The 16,892-nt window shown below is 39.4% G+C and overlaps 1 protein-coding gene across 3 annotated transcripts in view; it reads left to right on the forward strand.

Annotated features, from left to right (window-relative positions):
* The window catches only part of LOC118224356 (pyruvate carboxylase, mitochondrial), a 128,639-nt gene that overhangs the window by 8,169 nt on the left and 103,578 nt on the right, over positions 1-16,892 (forward strand). For 2 of the 3 annotated variants that reach the window (XM_035411814.1, XM_035411815.1), the window contains 6 exons: positions 546-687; positions 3,741-3,925; positions 5,776-5,941; positions 9,637-9,782; positions 10,527-10,644; positions 11,321-11,472. In XM_035411814.1, coding sequence (XP_035267705.1) covers positions 546-687; positions 3,741-3,925; positions 5,776-5,941; positions 9,637-9,782; positions 10,527-10,644; positions 11,321-11,472 — 909 coding nt within the window. Of the gene's footprint in view, positions 1-545; positions 688-2,408; positions 2,491-3,740; positions 3,926-5,775; positions 5,942-9,636; positions 9,783-10,526; positions 10,645-11,320; positions 11,473-16,892 lie in introns of those variants that run through there. The other variant, XM_035411816.1, reaches the window with a different exon arrangement.

The following is a 16,892-nucleotide window of genomic DNA, read 5'->3' on the forward strand; positions in this document are numbered from 1 at the left end:
CCCACTAAAAACAAGGACAAGCTCCTGTGCAAAGCTTGAACTGGACTTTTCATGAGATACAGTATGTTATGAGATAAGCTATGATATGACATCATTTCTTAACCTGACCTCGTTTTGTATACCTCTATCTCTTCTTATAGCTACTTTCATAGTACAGTTGGAGATGCAGTACGGCTGGATTCTGCCATCATAGGAATCTGCAATGATGTTCTGCAATAAGTACTGAATGCAAACACTTTGGTCTACTGGGTTGTTTTTGGCCACAGCCATCCCTGGGCAACAGAATTCAAGTTATAAAAAATTTTGGCCGGCAAGATCCTAGAGCCTGCTTTGGTTAACAGCACATATGTATGGGGTCAATTCTCTGGCTCCTATTTGTCCTCTTTGTTCTTTTTTCTTTTTATCCTTTCTCACATTTTCATTCTATTTCTTTGTTAGCATGATGTTATGCTGCGGCATTAAAAACAGGTGTTAACATAATGCATAATGTGAATGTCTGTTAGTGTGCTTATATCTTAATAATCTCCGTCCTTCCCCCCCCCCAGATGATGCTGCTACGCCTGAGTGTGGTGCGTGGAGGGCGGGGGCTACTGGAGCTCCAGAGGCTGGGCCATCTGCACCGCTCTGCCCACGCAGCCCCCAACTTGGAGTACAACCCCATAAGGAAGGTCTTGGTGGCCAACAGAGGTATGACTTCCCCCCCTATACCCATCAACAACCCCCAAACCCCCAAACTTGGAGTACGTCCCCATTAAGATGGTCTCGGTGACCAACAGAGGTATCTCAACCCACCCACCCTGCCTACTTTAAAATGACATCACCACCAAATGTACTTCCTACAATAATACATTTTACCAAGATTTTAATCCAGGGAACCTTCTAGGTGCTTTCACTGGGGTTCACAGGGATCGGAGCTCATGCTTATAAGAAGAGTTCTTCCATGGTGGCTTGCTGTCCAAGACTGGCACAGGTGGAACAGTGTGAGGATTTTGACGGTGCAACTTTAAATAGTCTGGGACTGTTCCTGCAGTGTACCTTACTACCTTAAAAATTAACAATCATCTTTAAGGGAAATCCAGGAAAAAGAAAAAAAAAAAAAAGAAAAAAAATGACAGCACATATTTGGAAATGTTTCTCTAAACTGCTCAGGAACCAGAAATTAGTAGATTGGAGGTCATAGCTTCCTTCTCAGAGAAAGGATTACAAACAGATTGCTTGACTGTTCTTTGTGTTCCCAGCACTTCCCAGGGTAAAGTCCCTGTAGGAATAAAATTAAAGAATGCTCAATTTGATTTTTTTAAAAAAGTCTCTCTGATGTTTTTACTGTTGTAATGCTGTTTAGCTGATCAAAGGATGAAATATGCATGCGTAAAATTGTCTGAACAAATGAAGACAGGCAATATTATTTAAAACCTTGCAACTTGAATTTGTTTTAAAAGTATCTGTTTCATTGAGGCAGTTGCATCAATGAATTAGTTTGCTGATGATCGCAAGTAAATTACTGTTGCTGCAGCTAGAATCAAACAATAGCTTGTTATTTACCCTATATCCATCATATACTGATAACTTACACGTGCACAAAAATATTTATCTGTATGTTGCCCTTTAATGTCTCTACGATTGCTGAAAAGCTTCCCATTTGGTTTACCGGAGTCTTTCTTGCCACTGACAGGCTTTTTATTTTTAAAAAACTGCAGTGCTCTCCTCTGCTGTCAAGACTGCTGTCACCTCCAGGATTTGCTATTTATAGAGGTGGTTGTTAGCGAGTGATTGCTGAAACCTCACAAATGTGAGTGCATAATTTGCAAACACTTTCTCTGGCCTCCAGACAAAATTGTCCCTTTTCTGTTTGTAGCTGGCTAGTATGCGGTGGGATTACTGTGCGCATTATTCCTGTTAGTTAAAAATTGTGTTTCTTAGAAAATATGTTTTTATAAGAATATTTATAAACATTGTAAGACTTGATATTTATGATGTACTCTAATCATAATGGCTATATTTCGCTTCAATGACCAGGCATTTTGAAGCTACTATTCTTGTTTGGCAACGGTATCGAATGGACTCATTGTGCAACAATTGCTATTTGGAAAATATTTATAAATGAGTATATTAAATACTAATTCTTATACTGAGTAACATCATACATCTTAATAATCATGTTTTCCTTATAAGGACGTTTACCAATATCATGTATCCAACATTTCATTGTAACCAAGAACTATTCTATTGGGCTCAGGTTAAACAGCAATACACACTCAATTACAATTTTCCACTGTCACTTTAAGTGTTCCTTCCTTATGCACAGGTGTATCCATTCAGTGTTAACGACGGCGGCCCTCCAGCCTATTAAAGTATTACTGTTGTGATCGCTTTGTCTTTACGATGTGGTAAGGAGTTTATATCCGTAACGCGTTAGCGTCCTTTGGTAGACTAAATTTTTTAAAAGGGAGTTGTCGGGGCCTTCGTTTTTCTACATACAGTGGGATTATGGTTAGTACAAATTTTACGCGAACTGCCTGCTTTATCGATATCCAGTAACATTGTAGCTGGGATCATAGCAATCCTTACAACTAAATGCCGCTCTCAGGCACATTTTTCTGTCAAGCGAAGTGGGGATTAGCGGTGTGCACTTCAATTGCAATGCAGCTACATGCTGATTCAGCACGACATGATGCAGGATGCGTTCAGATTACAGATTACAGTATAAAAGGCAACAAAACTGTCTGCTTAGTTCAAACCACTACGGTGTTTTCTTAATCATCTGCACGATACCTGCAGGCATTTTAGGCATCTAATGTATTACAGGCTAGTTCAGTAAGTCAAAATGAGTAAACTGTGCCTCTTAAATTTTACAGTAGTTCACCGAACAACATGGTTGGCATGGGTTCTCCTGGCTAATGTCAGTAATATCCAACCCGTGTCATTATTTATATGGATTACTTTAGTGACTACCAGTACTAATACATATGGCTTTTCATTTTAATGAATTGAGATTACACATAATTACACACATACCACAAAGCAATATAATAATTCCAATTGCTGAAATAATTGATTGTTACTTTGCACACTTTTGTGACAGTTTGACAACATTACCAAACTATCAACATGGAAGACACAATCGGCGAACTAGTACCATTGTTGTTAATATTGCTAGCAAGCACAACATAATTCAACTAAAGCCATGGACTTGCCAATAAATAAATGTTATTATTGAACATTTTAATAGCTAGAAATGAAAACGTTGACCTTTCTTTTGTGGTATGTATAAAAATGCATTAGTTGCGGTGTCCCTGGCTTCAAACTCACACTTGTGTGGTAGCTGGCAGTCAAGTCAGGTTAAATCTGGCTGCCTTCTACACTGAGCACCATAATTATGGTCGCCTGAAATGGTGGTGGGGGTCGGCTATGCATAAAAAGTGCTGTAATTCCTACATGTAAATGTATAAAAATACACTTTAATAAAAGCTTGAGCGTCTGCACTTTGACCACATGTGAATTGTTTGATTACAAATCTAAAATTGTGGGGTGCGGAACATTACGGAGCTCACTGTATATAACCGTTCCACTGCAAGCTTTTGACACAGCGACAGGAGTCACTAGCGAACACAAAAAGGAGTGGACAATCCTCTCACAATGGGGGAGGAACCTAGAGGGAAAAGTCACATGGGAGGGGCTGTAAGTAAGTGTGTTGCCTCCCTGGGTGATGATCGTGTGTTATCGTTGTCTCTCCCGCGCAGGTGAGATTGCCATCCGGGTGTTCCGGGCCTGCACAGAGCTGGGGATCCGCACGGTGGCTGTGTACTCCGAGCAGGACACGGGGCAGATGCACAGGCAGAAGGCCGATGAGGCCTACCTCATTGGCAAGGGCTTGCCGCCTGTGGCTGCCTACCTTCACATACCTGATATCATCAGAGTTGCTAAGGTAAAATTACTACTGCCCTGGCCTCCGCACTAGTGTACTGCTGATAATGGTGCTGCTGCAGTGTGTGCACTTCTCTCCTGTAGCCGTCTGTGTGCCCGTATTTGTACTGAACTCAACAGAATTGGGCAGGTTAATACATTTATGCTGGGGTTTATTGCAATTGACCTTACAAGTGAAGTCAATTTTATACACCTTGTCTGAATTGTTAATTTTTAAATGGTGTTTGGCCACAATGTGCCCAATACTGTAGCTGTTGCTGGTTACTGATTTTTGTTTTTAATTTTTACTGTCGATAACATATTCATCTGTCTGGGAGCATTGCCATTAGGATGACAAGTTCAAAGATAGTCTGTAATCAAGAGCCACACTGAAGCAGTGTAATTATATCAATTTATAATAAGCTAATACATTCCAAGTAACCTATCATCCTGCCATCCTTGTATTTCACTACTGCAGAAAATCTAATTTATATTTATGATAAATCAAATGACAACCATACTGTCAAAAATGAAACGTGTATTATCTACAATTTTACAGGAGTAGATTATATTGTACTTTGCGTAAGCCAATAATGGCAAAAGAAAAGCATTTCAATGACTATAATTACTTTTTATTCATTTTTCAGGTTCATACAGTACAATTAGTTATTTTAACCAAGAGTTTTTAGAGCTCTTTCCTTTTCAGATAAAACACTTATTGGAGAAACTGGTACGGTCATCTATTATGGACATACTGTAGCTCTGATGTATGAAATTAGATTTACACTAAGGGACATTGGCAGTTTGAATTACAGTAAGACAGTATGTCTGTCTGAAGTGATCAAATGCACTTTCTGAGCTGTGCATTTCAATATATGAAATAATTCTAAATGGAACATCCTGTAATAAATCTGACCTGTAATTGGATATCTTTGTTAGTAATAATTTCCCATTTTAGACATGGCAAGGCAAAATGTTTTCTAAACCTACTTTAAAATCTCTAAAAATGTCTGCATGTTTGTGCTTTCTTTATAAATCATAAACCAGTCCAAATTATATTTGGCGTCAGTATTTAACTTGCAAAATCTCTGTGCCATTGCTCCATGATAGCTATAATTTATAACAGGTCCACATATCCGTTTAACCATGCTCTGATCTGTGATATTTATCTCAGCCAGTTTTTTTTTTGTTGTTGGTCTAACTTCTACCTCTACTTTTACCTCCATATTTCTATTTTTGGCTGGACCGCAACAGTGGGACCAGCCCTACAAACGCGAATGTCTATGACTAAGTCACTGAGTGATGAAGTTACACCATTGGTCGGCCGAGTTATGAAGTTACACCATTGGTCGCCGGTCCAGCCATATACTAGGTTTTGACCTGGTCTTATCATCATAGCAACAAGCCTCTGTTTGTCATATCAAATATGCACTGCTGTCAGTCACACTTATATTTAGACATGTACACATTTTCTAAAATTTAATGTAATAATTTCAAGCCCACAAGTATGTGACCCTTAAAATCAGCAAAATTGTCAAAAACACATCTAGTTCAATCCCCTTGTGAGTCTGAGGTACAAACCATTAGTTTTTTCTTCTCCCAGATCAAAAGTGTGCCCTTTAACCTGAAGGACTGAGCAGCTGTGATCCCGGTTTCTTCCTTATTCTTTTTCAATGCTCTTGCCGATGCCTGCTTGCTGCTCCCCCTGTCCTTTTACACCGGCTCTCTGCATAATGAGGCCTTATCTGCACAACAAATTGGCCATATTGACGGAATGATGGATCGCCGGCTGACGGCATATTTGTCTTCTCGCCACCGGTGCGCCATACCGATGCACTATTTGACCCCGACTTCCCACGCCCCTTCCGCTAGGCCAACAACGTCGATGCCATCCATCCTGGATACGGCTTCCTGTCGGAGCGCTCGGACTTCGCACAGGCGTGCGCCGACGCGGGGGTGCGGTTCATCGGGCCGACCCCCGAGGTGGTGCGCAAGATGGGGGACAAAGTTGAGGCCCGCGCCATCGCCATCCGAGCCGGTATGTACGCGGCGCACCGACCGGCTCGTCCTCCTGAGTCCTGACACGGAGTGCGAACAACAGAATTGCATAAAGTAGTGTAGAACAGACTTATTTTCTCTCCACAGAAATGAATGCGTTCAAATCTGTCGAGCATTGCTTAGTCCATGAGCTCTTCTGGGTTGTTAGCGATTAATCACTGCACTGAGTCCCACTGCTAAGTGTTGCTGATAATTTATTACCAATCAAAACTATAATTACCCAGAGGCATAAAAGGGTTTTTTGGGGTTTCATGTGCTAATTTGAACAATTGGGTAAATGTAAGCACTATGGCACAAAACCAGGTTCGGACTTCTCAACGTCAGATCATTGAGCAATGAAGCTTTTATTGTTAATGACTATATGATCTCTGAAGATCCAGACTTTTTTCAAACTCTTTAAATTTTGGCTAAAAACTGATGAACACAGCTCATTGAAATCTGTCATCCACATTTTAAATATATGAGCAAATCTAGAACTCTTGGTCATGGAGGGGGTCTGACCATTTTTCACAGGAATAACCTGAAGTGCTGCCCTGGCTCCTTTGATGATTTCATCTCCTTTGAATTACTTGCATTCAGTTTTCATGGTTTTTTGCCAATTTTTTGTGCGGTAGTGTACAGACTGCCCAAACAGTTCTTGCACAATTCTAAGTATGTATGTCAGATGGGGTTCTGACAAAAGATTTTTGGTGATTTCAGCATTTATGTTGATGATACTTCTAATGCACTTGTGTCTGAATTTGTAAATGTGACAGAACATTATTGTGGTCACATCCTTAGTCTTGTTTTGTCTCTTGGCTTGAACCTAAACAATGTAATCACAAAGGATATATGTGTTTCTGTTTATATGTGTAATCTGTGATATTCATCTTTCTGTTCCAGTCAATCATCGAAGCTCTGTTTGCTCTCGCCTCATTAACTTCGAACTGCTGAACGTTTTACGGCTGTTTTTGCAGCTTCACATGCTGGGTTGCCCCAGCCTCATTTGACTGATGATTTAGTGGATGGTTTTAATGATCTTTGCCTGTCTACCCTGGATGCAGTTGCACCATTCAAAACCAAGACTAAATCTTACTCTTATACGCTCCTTAAAAAGGGATTGTGGAAAGCCTCCAAGTTCATTACAGCCTTTTGAAGGATCGTATACTTAAAATTAATACTTCGGTTAAGGGTGCGAGGGCAAAGTACTTCTCCAATTCGATGTCTGGAAATAGCCACAACTCAAGAGTCCTTTTCAATACCATTGATAGCGTTGTTAATCCATCATCAAAATGGAATCTTCTTTTGAGTTATGTGAAATGTTTATGTCTTTCTTTGTCAATATCAGAGGTCAGATTTCTTCCCCTCCAAACAATATAAATGTTATTCACCAGGTGATAACTGAATTCTGTTGTTTTGAGTTTTTATCACCTGAGGATTTCCTGGATATAGTAGCACACTTAAAACCATCCACATGGCCTAGGGACATTGTCCCTGCTAGACTCCTTGGAGGAGGTTATTGAAACTGTTTACCCTGACATTCTCTCAATTATTAACAGCTCTCTGATGACAGGCTCTGTTCCTACTTGCCGTAAATATGCCATTGTTCAGCCTCTTTTGAAGAAACCTAATCTAGGTTCCACTGTCCTAAACAATTATAGGCCAATCTCAAAATGAGGATTTCTTTCAAAGGTACTTTAAAAGGTGGTTTTGATGCAGTTATTTTATGAATTGTAATCTATTTGGAAAATTTCAATCTGGTTTTTGTGCAGTTCATAGCACTGAAACAGTTATTTTTAAAGTAACTAATAATCTCCTTTTAAATGCAGATAATGGTGCTTGCTCAGTACTGGTTTTGCTAGATCTCAGTGCCTTTGATATGTTTGATAATTCTATTTTAATCAACCTCCTTAGAGACTGGATGTGTATTAAGTATACTGCCCTGAAGTGGTTTGGTTCTTATCTCACCGGCAGACAGTTCTTGGTCCCCATTGGTGAGTTTGTAGCCTCACCAGCCCCCATTACATGTGGTGTGCCTCAGGGGTCTGTTCTGAGGCCAGTTTAGTTTTCTATTTATATGCTCCCGCTTGGCCATATCATTTCTGAACATAGCATATCTTTTCATTTTTTATGCTGATGACACACCTTTACCTCTCTGTCAAGCTGAATTAAATGGCTAGATTAGCTACTCTTCATGATTGCGTATTTGACATCAGTTGCGGGATGGCCCAAAATGATCTGTAGCTAAACGGAGATAAGACTGAGGTTTTAATTATTGATCCCAACACTGAGTCTGAACTTACATCCCATAACTTGAACACTCTCAGATTGAATGTGAATCCTTGGAACCTCAAGGTTATTTTTGATTTTAATCTAAATTTCGAGTCTCGTATTAAGAAGGTAGTGGAATCTTGCTTCCCTCAGCTCAGGAACGTAACTAAGATTAGACCATGTTTATCTCTTTCCGATACTGAGAAAATGATTCCTGCTTTTATCTCATCTCAGTTAGATTACTGAAACTGTGCCAGTTTATGTAATCATGCCCTGTCTAGGCTCTAGCTCGTCCAAAATTCAGCAGCTAGAGTTTTGCTTAAGAGTACTAAAAGGACACATAACACCACAATCCTTGCCAAACTCTGCTAGCTTCTTGTCTTTTTTTAGAATTGTTTTAAAAATTTTATTAATGACGTTTAAAGCTTTGCATGGCCCTAGCACCTACCCCTATTTCTGATCTTCTAGTGCTATAGTTCTGGGAGATTGCTCTGGCCCTCATAGAGTGATCTCCTTACTGTTCTCTGGACTAAAAACTGAAGTTGACAGAACCTTCTCTGTGAGGGCTCCCAAGCTCTGGAATTCAATCGCTGTTAACATTAGAAAGGCAGAGACACTTGAAAGTTTGAAGTCACTTTTAAAAATGCCTTTTTTTAAGATTGGCCTTTGGGTGAATGATGTTTCAGTTTTTTGTTGTTATTTTTATTTTATTGTGTTTTTCAATATTCTCTTATCCTTTTCAATACTGTCTCTGTTGGTCTAATTTTACCTTATTACTTTTGTTTATTTTATCCTCTTTTTTCCCTATTGGTTAGGAAAACGCTTTGAGCCCCATATTCTGATAAGCGCTATATAAATAAAATTATTATTATTATTATTTAAAGAGTATTCTTATTACAATTGAGAATTTTCATACCCCAATTACACAATGGAATAATGCTGCAAAATAAATGACAAAAGAGGGATTCCTTTGTGAAGGGAAAATGTTTACTGAATTTCTACATGGTGTTGAATGTATACCCTAAGGGAGTTGCGAAATAGTATTCAATACTTGAATCGTAGCAAGAACAATGTACTACAGAGTAATCTTGTTCACTCTTGAGAAACTTTTTAAATTGCTCCAGGTGACAGACATCTGACAACACATCATATCTGAACCTTCAACACCATGACAAAATGTCATAACAGAAAATGCGAAAAAACACAGCTATAGCATTTAGCTCGCGTAGTCTGCTGCGTGCCATCTGTTGTGCGGGGGTGGCGGGGTGACAGACTTATTTTAAAATGTCCAGTCAGACCTGTGAATGAAAAGCACTCACAGATATCGTCTTTGATGCTGAATGATTTTTTATCAGTTTGGCTTGGCTCTGTGAGGCATCGCACATACAGTACAGCGCCTGTGTTCTTCTGTCCCTCTGTGCACAGGAGTGCCTGTGGTCCCAGGGACTGACGGCCCCATCTCCTCCCTGAAGGAGGCCCAGCAGTTCGCCCAAACCTACAGCTTCCCCATCATCTTCAAGGCCGCCTACGGGGGCGGCGGCAGGGGCATGAGGGTTGTGCGGGAGTATGAGGTGAGGGGCCTATGGGACAAGGGACAGGATGTGAGGTAGCATGATGTCATTGTGTGGGGTGAGGCCAGCATGTGAGGTGAAAGAGGACGATGGCAAAATTAGAAATATCCTCTGAATTATTACATTTTACATTGAGGATGATGATATCATTTTAAATACATTGTGCATTCATTAATCGGGCAGGGCAGTATACAACTATCTAACAGGGACCGGTTTCTCTGCCCGGTCACCAATTATAGTCAAATATTTTCATGACATTCATAAGATAATTAGTCCGCTTGCCTAAGGCAGGGCCAGCTAATATACTCTCTGATCGTTGTTATTGCGGGGGCATAACTCCCACAGTTTTGTACTGTCTCCTAGTCCTTTCAATTGTAAGCTTTCAAAAGCCTTTTTTCTAGTTTCTCTTTATGGGCATATTACCATGCATATTAGTATGCATCCCATAGGTCTGCAAATATAATGAGGATGAAAAATATTTTCTGTATTGGGAACAATGAAAGAGGTGGTTTAATAGAATACATTTTCTTTGTTGGTAAATTCAATTTTGTACATGGGTGCTACTTGAAAAATATTTTGCTCTCAGTATGATTTTGTTGATGCTGTATTTCAGTTATGAAGTTTATTGCTTAAGTGATTTCGGTCAGGACAAGAGATAGAGAGGGACTGATTGCTAAATTGATAGCTTGCGTGCATGGTCTCACTGATTGGTTGATTGATTGGTTGGTCTTGTTTTATATGCAGGAACTTGAGGAAAATTATCAGCGTGCATACTCTGAGGCTTTGACTGCTTTCGGGAATGGCGCTCTCTTTGTGGAGAAATTCATAGAGAAGCCCAGACACATTGAAGTGCAGATTCTGGGTGAGTTTGTGAGGGTGATGACACACTCTGACAGTCCGCTCTCTACGAGGATGTGTTGATATCCAACACACTTTTTGTGTTACTATTCTTGTGTTACCTTCAACACATTTTGTGTCAAAGTTACTACTTTGTGTTGCGAATAAGCAATGAATGTGTTACAAGGGGAGACTTTTTTTTTTTAACGCCGACTATGCTAAAAATAACACAAAATGTGTTGCTTTAGCTATACATGGAGGTGTGCTGCAAAATGACACGTTACGTGTTGTTTCTAACACGTCTTGTTTTGAGAGTGTCACCGAATGCGATGCTAAATATAGATCTGTCATTAATCATCTGGATGTTATCTAACATGTTGGGTACAATGCACACTATCAGTCTGTATTAGTCATTCAGTGCTACAAATGCTTTTGTTATCAATGCTCTTTTTTTGGGTAGCACTGCTGTTAAAGTTTTGTAAAAGGCTGGGTGAAACATTTCAGACGTTTCGGCACCAAGCACGTGGCGTGAATTCAGTTCTCTTCTTTTTTCCATGTTCCCCTTCTCTCCCTTTCCCATACTGCCTCCTTTATTCTGATCTTGCTCTTTCTCTTCTGACGTTCCTGCTCTTCGTCCCTCCCCTTCCTTCCCCTCAGACTCTTATCCACCGTCTTACCTCTCTGTTATTTCTCTGTTTCAGGCGATAAGTATGGGAATGTGATTCATCTGTATGAGAGGGACTGCTCCATCCAGAGGAGACATCAGAAGGTAGTAGAAGTTGCTCCAGCCGTTCAGCTCGACCCGCAGCTCAGAGACAGGCTGACCTCTGATTCCGTAAAGCTGGCTAAAGAGGTAAAAAGAACAACTGAATGCCTTCTTATCATACACATTTCCACTCACACACACACTCTCACTCACTCACGCACACACACACACAAACACACACTCACATGCACGCACGCACGCGCACACACACTCACTCTCTCACACACACACACACACACACACACACACACACTCGCACGCAAGCATGCACAGACACACACACTCTCACACACACACACACACATGCAGGAGCACACAGTCACTCTGTCTTTTTTGTCCCGTGTGTTAATAGTACTTCTGATAAACTGTACATTTGTATGCGTGTTCTTTTATATAAAAGAACTCTCATAATTAATGCTTCTTGGCTTGAAAGTTGACATTCAGACTGCCAGGAGTTAATGTTGCTAGATAGAGAGAAACAAAAAGACTTCTGTCTGCAGCCGCTTCCTCTTCACAAGTGCACTTTCTCAATGCTGTAATATCTCAATGAAAGAAGCAGGATGGCTGGCCCTTAGAAAGTGAGACAGGAAAATGCAGTCGGATTTTAATGTCTGTCAGGACTGAACTGCTATGCTTTGATTTACGTCTTTTCTGAAACACCCAGAAACAGTACACATTTTCACTTGGGCATTAAAGTGTACGCCTGCTTTTGGAATGCAGAAAATGTCTCCAGTTAGTATATTTATTTTGCGTGACAGAGAGTGGAAAAAACACTGTTTTTATAAATTATCTGGAATTGTGATCTTGTTTTGCAAGCACCTATTTTTGTTCATAGCTTGTCAACTATTTTGTGCTTAATTTGAATGCTCTTGTTTTTTTTATCTTGACTCTGGGACCAATTTATTAGAAGCATTACTAGTCAGTGTGAAAATGTGCATTTGCATTCACAGGTTCGCATGGTATTACTAATTAAGTATTAAAAATGATGTCAATGAAGACATCATTTTAAATAACGCTGTAAACATTATTAAAAGGTTATTTTTGAGTGAGACCAGGTTCTGAAGAGGCTCTCTTGCCATGGCTTGGTGGTATGCCATTGGTACAATCCCCCAAAAGTTAAAGAGAGTGGTACGGCAAGTCCCAAGAAGCCTTCGTATACAGCAGTAATCCGTGCATTTAGAACTGAAATGCAAATAGTACGGTTGTTCTGACTGCTCACCATTTTTCATCCCTTGTAATTTAAACGGCTGCTTCTTCAGATGAATTAATCATATACAGATCCTGGGTTTTTCGTTATGGCTCTTTAGAGGCTACACACAATGTGCACAGTCATTGTATTTGATTCTCCTCCATTCTGTTCTCTTCTGTACTCTTGTCTTCTCTTCTTTCATCTCTTGAATGTTTCTCCTGACACAAAGTTTACACCTGGTTTTCAACAGCTGACACGACACATAGTCATGTCTCAGGTAGCTGTTGTGTGTTTGAATAAATCTCATTATGAGACCTGCTGAGATATTTTGCTGACATGTTTTGTGTTATTTCTGTAAGAACATTGACAATTATATGAGCTCAAATGCACAGCAATTGACATCAGTTAGTGCAGGCAGACAGTATTTTTACCTCTACAGTGGTTTTGCTGGTACCCCCCTCCTCAACCCCATTTGTCCAGAATACCTGAGAGCCTCTGTCTTTTTTGGTTGTGCAATTATTTGTTGCCTTGTTGTTGCCATACATCCTTTCCCTGAAGTAGTTTTTTGTGTATAAAATGTTTCTGGAGTTGGCCAATGCTTGTGATGTTTAACCTGACATAATTTGACTCTGAACTTGAAATGAATGGTACCTACAGTTACTGGTAAATCCTATATCTATCCTGAAATTAAATGAAGTCAGTGGATATTGGAGTTGGTGTCAGTTCCATTTACAATCTGGGATATGAATTGAAATTCAATTTTTAATTAATTACAATTTGTTAATTGAATTTCAGTTAATTTTGTGAATTAGCTGGAATTGACCTCAACCCTGAGGAATATTATGCATCAGTCTATACAGAGAATATTTGACTTGTTTCAGTTGATGGATGTGGAACATTGATTTCCCTTTAATACAGGGCACAGTAACTTTAAGATGGTCAGATTGGCTCTTTACATCTCCTGAGAGTCAGTAAGCCCTTGAAAACTTCCTGCCCTCTGTAGAAACGCATCAACATCAGGGGTTTTTAAGTGCTTTCATCGCAGGCCCCAGCAGCAACCACACTGTGGACTTCCATGTGCCCAGATGTACCATGGATCACCCCTTTTTCCTGAACAGAAAAGGATTAGTCAATTTTCCCTCAATGAAGCACAACCTTTTTTTCAGTGACAACCTCTTTAGTATTCAGTCTCCATAATCTCCCACCACTCACTGATGTTTCAGTATGAAATTATGCTTTTAAGTACTGAATAACTGTGTTTAAGTCCCTTTTAATTTTTTTAAATAGTGGACAAGCGCTTCCGTTTGAGCTGCTAATAGTAGATATTATATCCCTACTTTAGGTATATAATACCATTGTCATCTGAACGACGTCAGATAATTTGACTGTATTACCTGAGATATTACTATGAAGGTTTTTGGTGACAAATATAGTGTCAGTCCAATGTTTTGGTTGCTGTGGATTTGATTAAAAATGTAGCAGGTTTCGAAAGGGTTTGTGCGGCAGAATTTGTGGGTACTGTTCTAGCACAGCCCTCTGGTTAAGGCGTTATTTTTTATAGGCCAATTCTGGAAGCCAAGCAACTTTAATTTGGATGTTATGTTTGCAAAATAGCCTCTATCATCATCCTTTTGTAAATCATGGTTGCAGCTGATGTCATGGTAGGGTATTTCTAAATTTGTTTAGGAGTTCCTGAAAAGAGTTAGGTTACCAATTTTCTGCTTTTGTTGCCTGTAGCCATAGTTTCAGATTCTTGTTTTTTATGATGATGGTGATTTATTAGCATTATCCCTTATTCTTCTTCTTCTTGCTGTTGTCATCGGTTTGTTTTATATACCTAGGATTTTTTGGTTCATTGTTTGAGCCTGTGCATTAAAATGAGTATGATAGCAAAAAGAAGGATTACCTCCTTTCTTGAGTGTTCATTTGAGCATTTGGTGTGTACAGTATTCTTCAATTAAGTAGAGTGAGACTTGACATTTTAATAATCGCTTTGCATTCATTTGATTGAGTTCTCAGTACAGGTCAGTTGCTAAGGGGGAGGAAGAACAATGCAATCAGGGTTGGGCAAGCGTGCCTATTAATGAAATATCACCTGTTCATTTTGTCAAGTGTCACTTTAAGCTGGGAGAACATGTGGAATCGCCTGTGTTGACAAAGAATGAGAGGCAGAAAGGATAGACTGAGTGAAAAAGAAGATACAGAGTCTATATGACAAAGCAGGGTTGCAGACATGAAAGATGAAATCAGTACATTTATGCAATTTAGTTTGGTCCCACTTTTAATGGAGTGGCCCTTAAACATCTTTTAGTCTTCTGTAACTACAGTGTACCTGAAGTAGACTGTAGATACATATTGCGTCAGTGCACGTGCAGCTGTTAAAACTGTATTTCAACATTAAATGTTGAACTTTGAAGGTCAGAAGTTTGTATGATGATTGTGGAATAACAGAAGAATGATTCAGCTCGCTATTAACGCAAGATTGTTACAGTGTGGTGACTGACCTGCTGTAGAAAGCAACACTTTTTACAGAATTATACTGTAACTGCATACAGGCTTAACAGTAAGAATTGTGTTCTTATACAGTAGATATACTGTACCTCCTGTCACATTTACAGTGTAATTACACAGGTACACAAGTCACTTGGAACCACCCCTTTTGTGAACATACACCTTGTTATAGTTTATAAAGTCTGAAGATTAAAACAGTGGATCTTGCGATAATCAGATCACTGTACAAATCCACCTGCATGTTGTAATCTCTGCAGTCAAACACCAGATGTCACCTTTTGCTTCAGTACTATTCACTTTGTAAATACATTCATATTTAGCAAATTTTAGAACTGTTTTTGATAAAGCTAACCTTAATAATTAATGAAGCTGTCCCTCTCTTATTTTCTGTATATTTAATTAGAATTGTGATGGTGACTGAAAGATACATAATGAGCACTATAATGTGCCTATAATGTGCTGGACTGTGCCATTGCTCTGCCAGCCTATGTTTTTGGCAGTCGTCCTGTGTATGGGTTAGCTGACAGAGTCTATGGCCCACACTACCAAAACATTAGAGTGTTGTAGAATATCTATTTACTACACATTTATATGGCAAAATTGTCACATTTGATAAAATAATATTCTTTCCAAACTATACTGCGATACAGTACAATTTAAGCATAATGGCCCATGCTACTTTGATTCATATTGTGAGAGCTTAGAATTAAAGGGTTTCATTTGACCCTGTACAGGGTTTCATTTTGAGAAAAATGAGTTGATAATCTGGGAATTGTCTTTATTGTGTTCTTACTATACAGTAAATGAAACCATTTAAAAGATGTTAGACATATTTTTAAAATGTTAAAAATGATTAGCACCAAGTATGCTAATGCACAAATCACAGCAGAACAAAGAAATCATTATAAGCCAGGCGTGAGCACATAATGTTTGTTTTGAATTAAGCAAATTAGCCAAAATGGCATTTGTTGGGAGCTAGCTGTGATTGGATTGCAACAACAGAAATGTAATTTACATTTATGAAAAAAACCAATGAAATTAAATACCAACACGTGAAATTCAGAAAAGCTAAAACTGTGGGTTTTTCCCAATGTCTCATCATACACCAGTGCATGTGCTACAGATCAATAATTGAATGTACATATTATGATAATTAGTTTTAGTTCAGCTGAATTCTACATAGGGTCAGGTAATTAAATAATGCGCTGTTAAATCGTGTAGTTTGTGTGGTAAAAAGTAATCATGCTGGCACATGACCTGTTGTCTCCCAGCTGACAGCACAGCCAAATGACTATACTGCCAAGGTTATAAGGTCCTTGTAAATGCGCAATGTTGCCTTATTAACCTCAGTCTTAGCAGCCTCACACCGCAGTGCCGTATGTAATACCTCAGTGATAATGATCAATATCCCAGGCCAGGCCTCTGTAGTAGTGTAGCCTTTTAATGATATACTCTGAGGGATGTGGTTTATGTTGGTTGTTATAAATAAATATTGTGCTAATCAGCATAGCACACACTTTATGCTGTGAAAACTATTCATGGCCCAAAGCTTCTTGCTCATCCCCCCTTCGAATCGGCTGATGGTCAGGTCCTCATACAGTAAAAGATGAAAAGCATATCTTACAGAGATGGGCTGGATACTTTGAAGCCCTTCTCAATCGACCTTCCCCAATCAACCCTTTGACTGTGAAAGAATTGCCGGATCTCCCACCAACCTTCTTAAAAATCCAAGTCCCTGTAAAGCAAAAAGACCCCTGGTCTTGATGCCATCTCTGCTGAAAATACTCAAACAGGATGGCCTCTTCTG

The sequence above is a fragment of the Anguilla anguilla genome, chromosome 3 (genome assembly GCF_013347855.1).
Source record: "Anguilla anguilla isolate fAngAng1 chromosome 3, fAngAng1.pri, whole genome shotgun sequence".
Classification (NCBI taxonomy): Eukaryota; Metazoa; Chordata; class Actinopteri; order Anguilliformes; family Anguillidae; genus Anguilla; species Anguilla anguilla.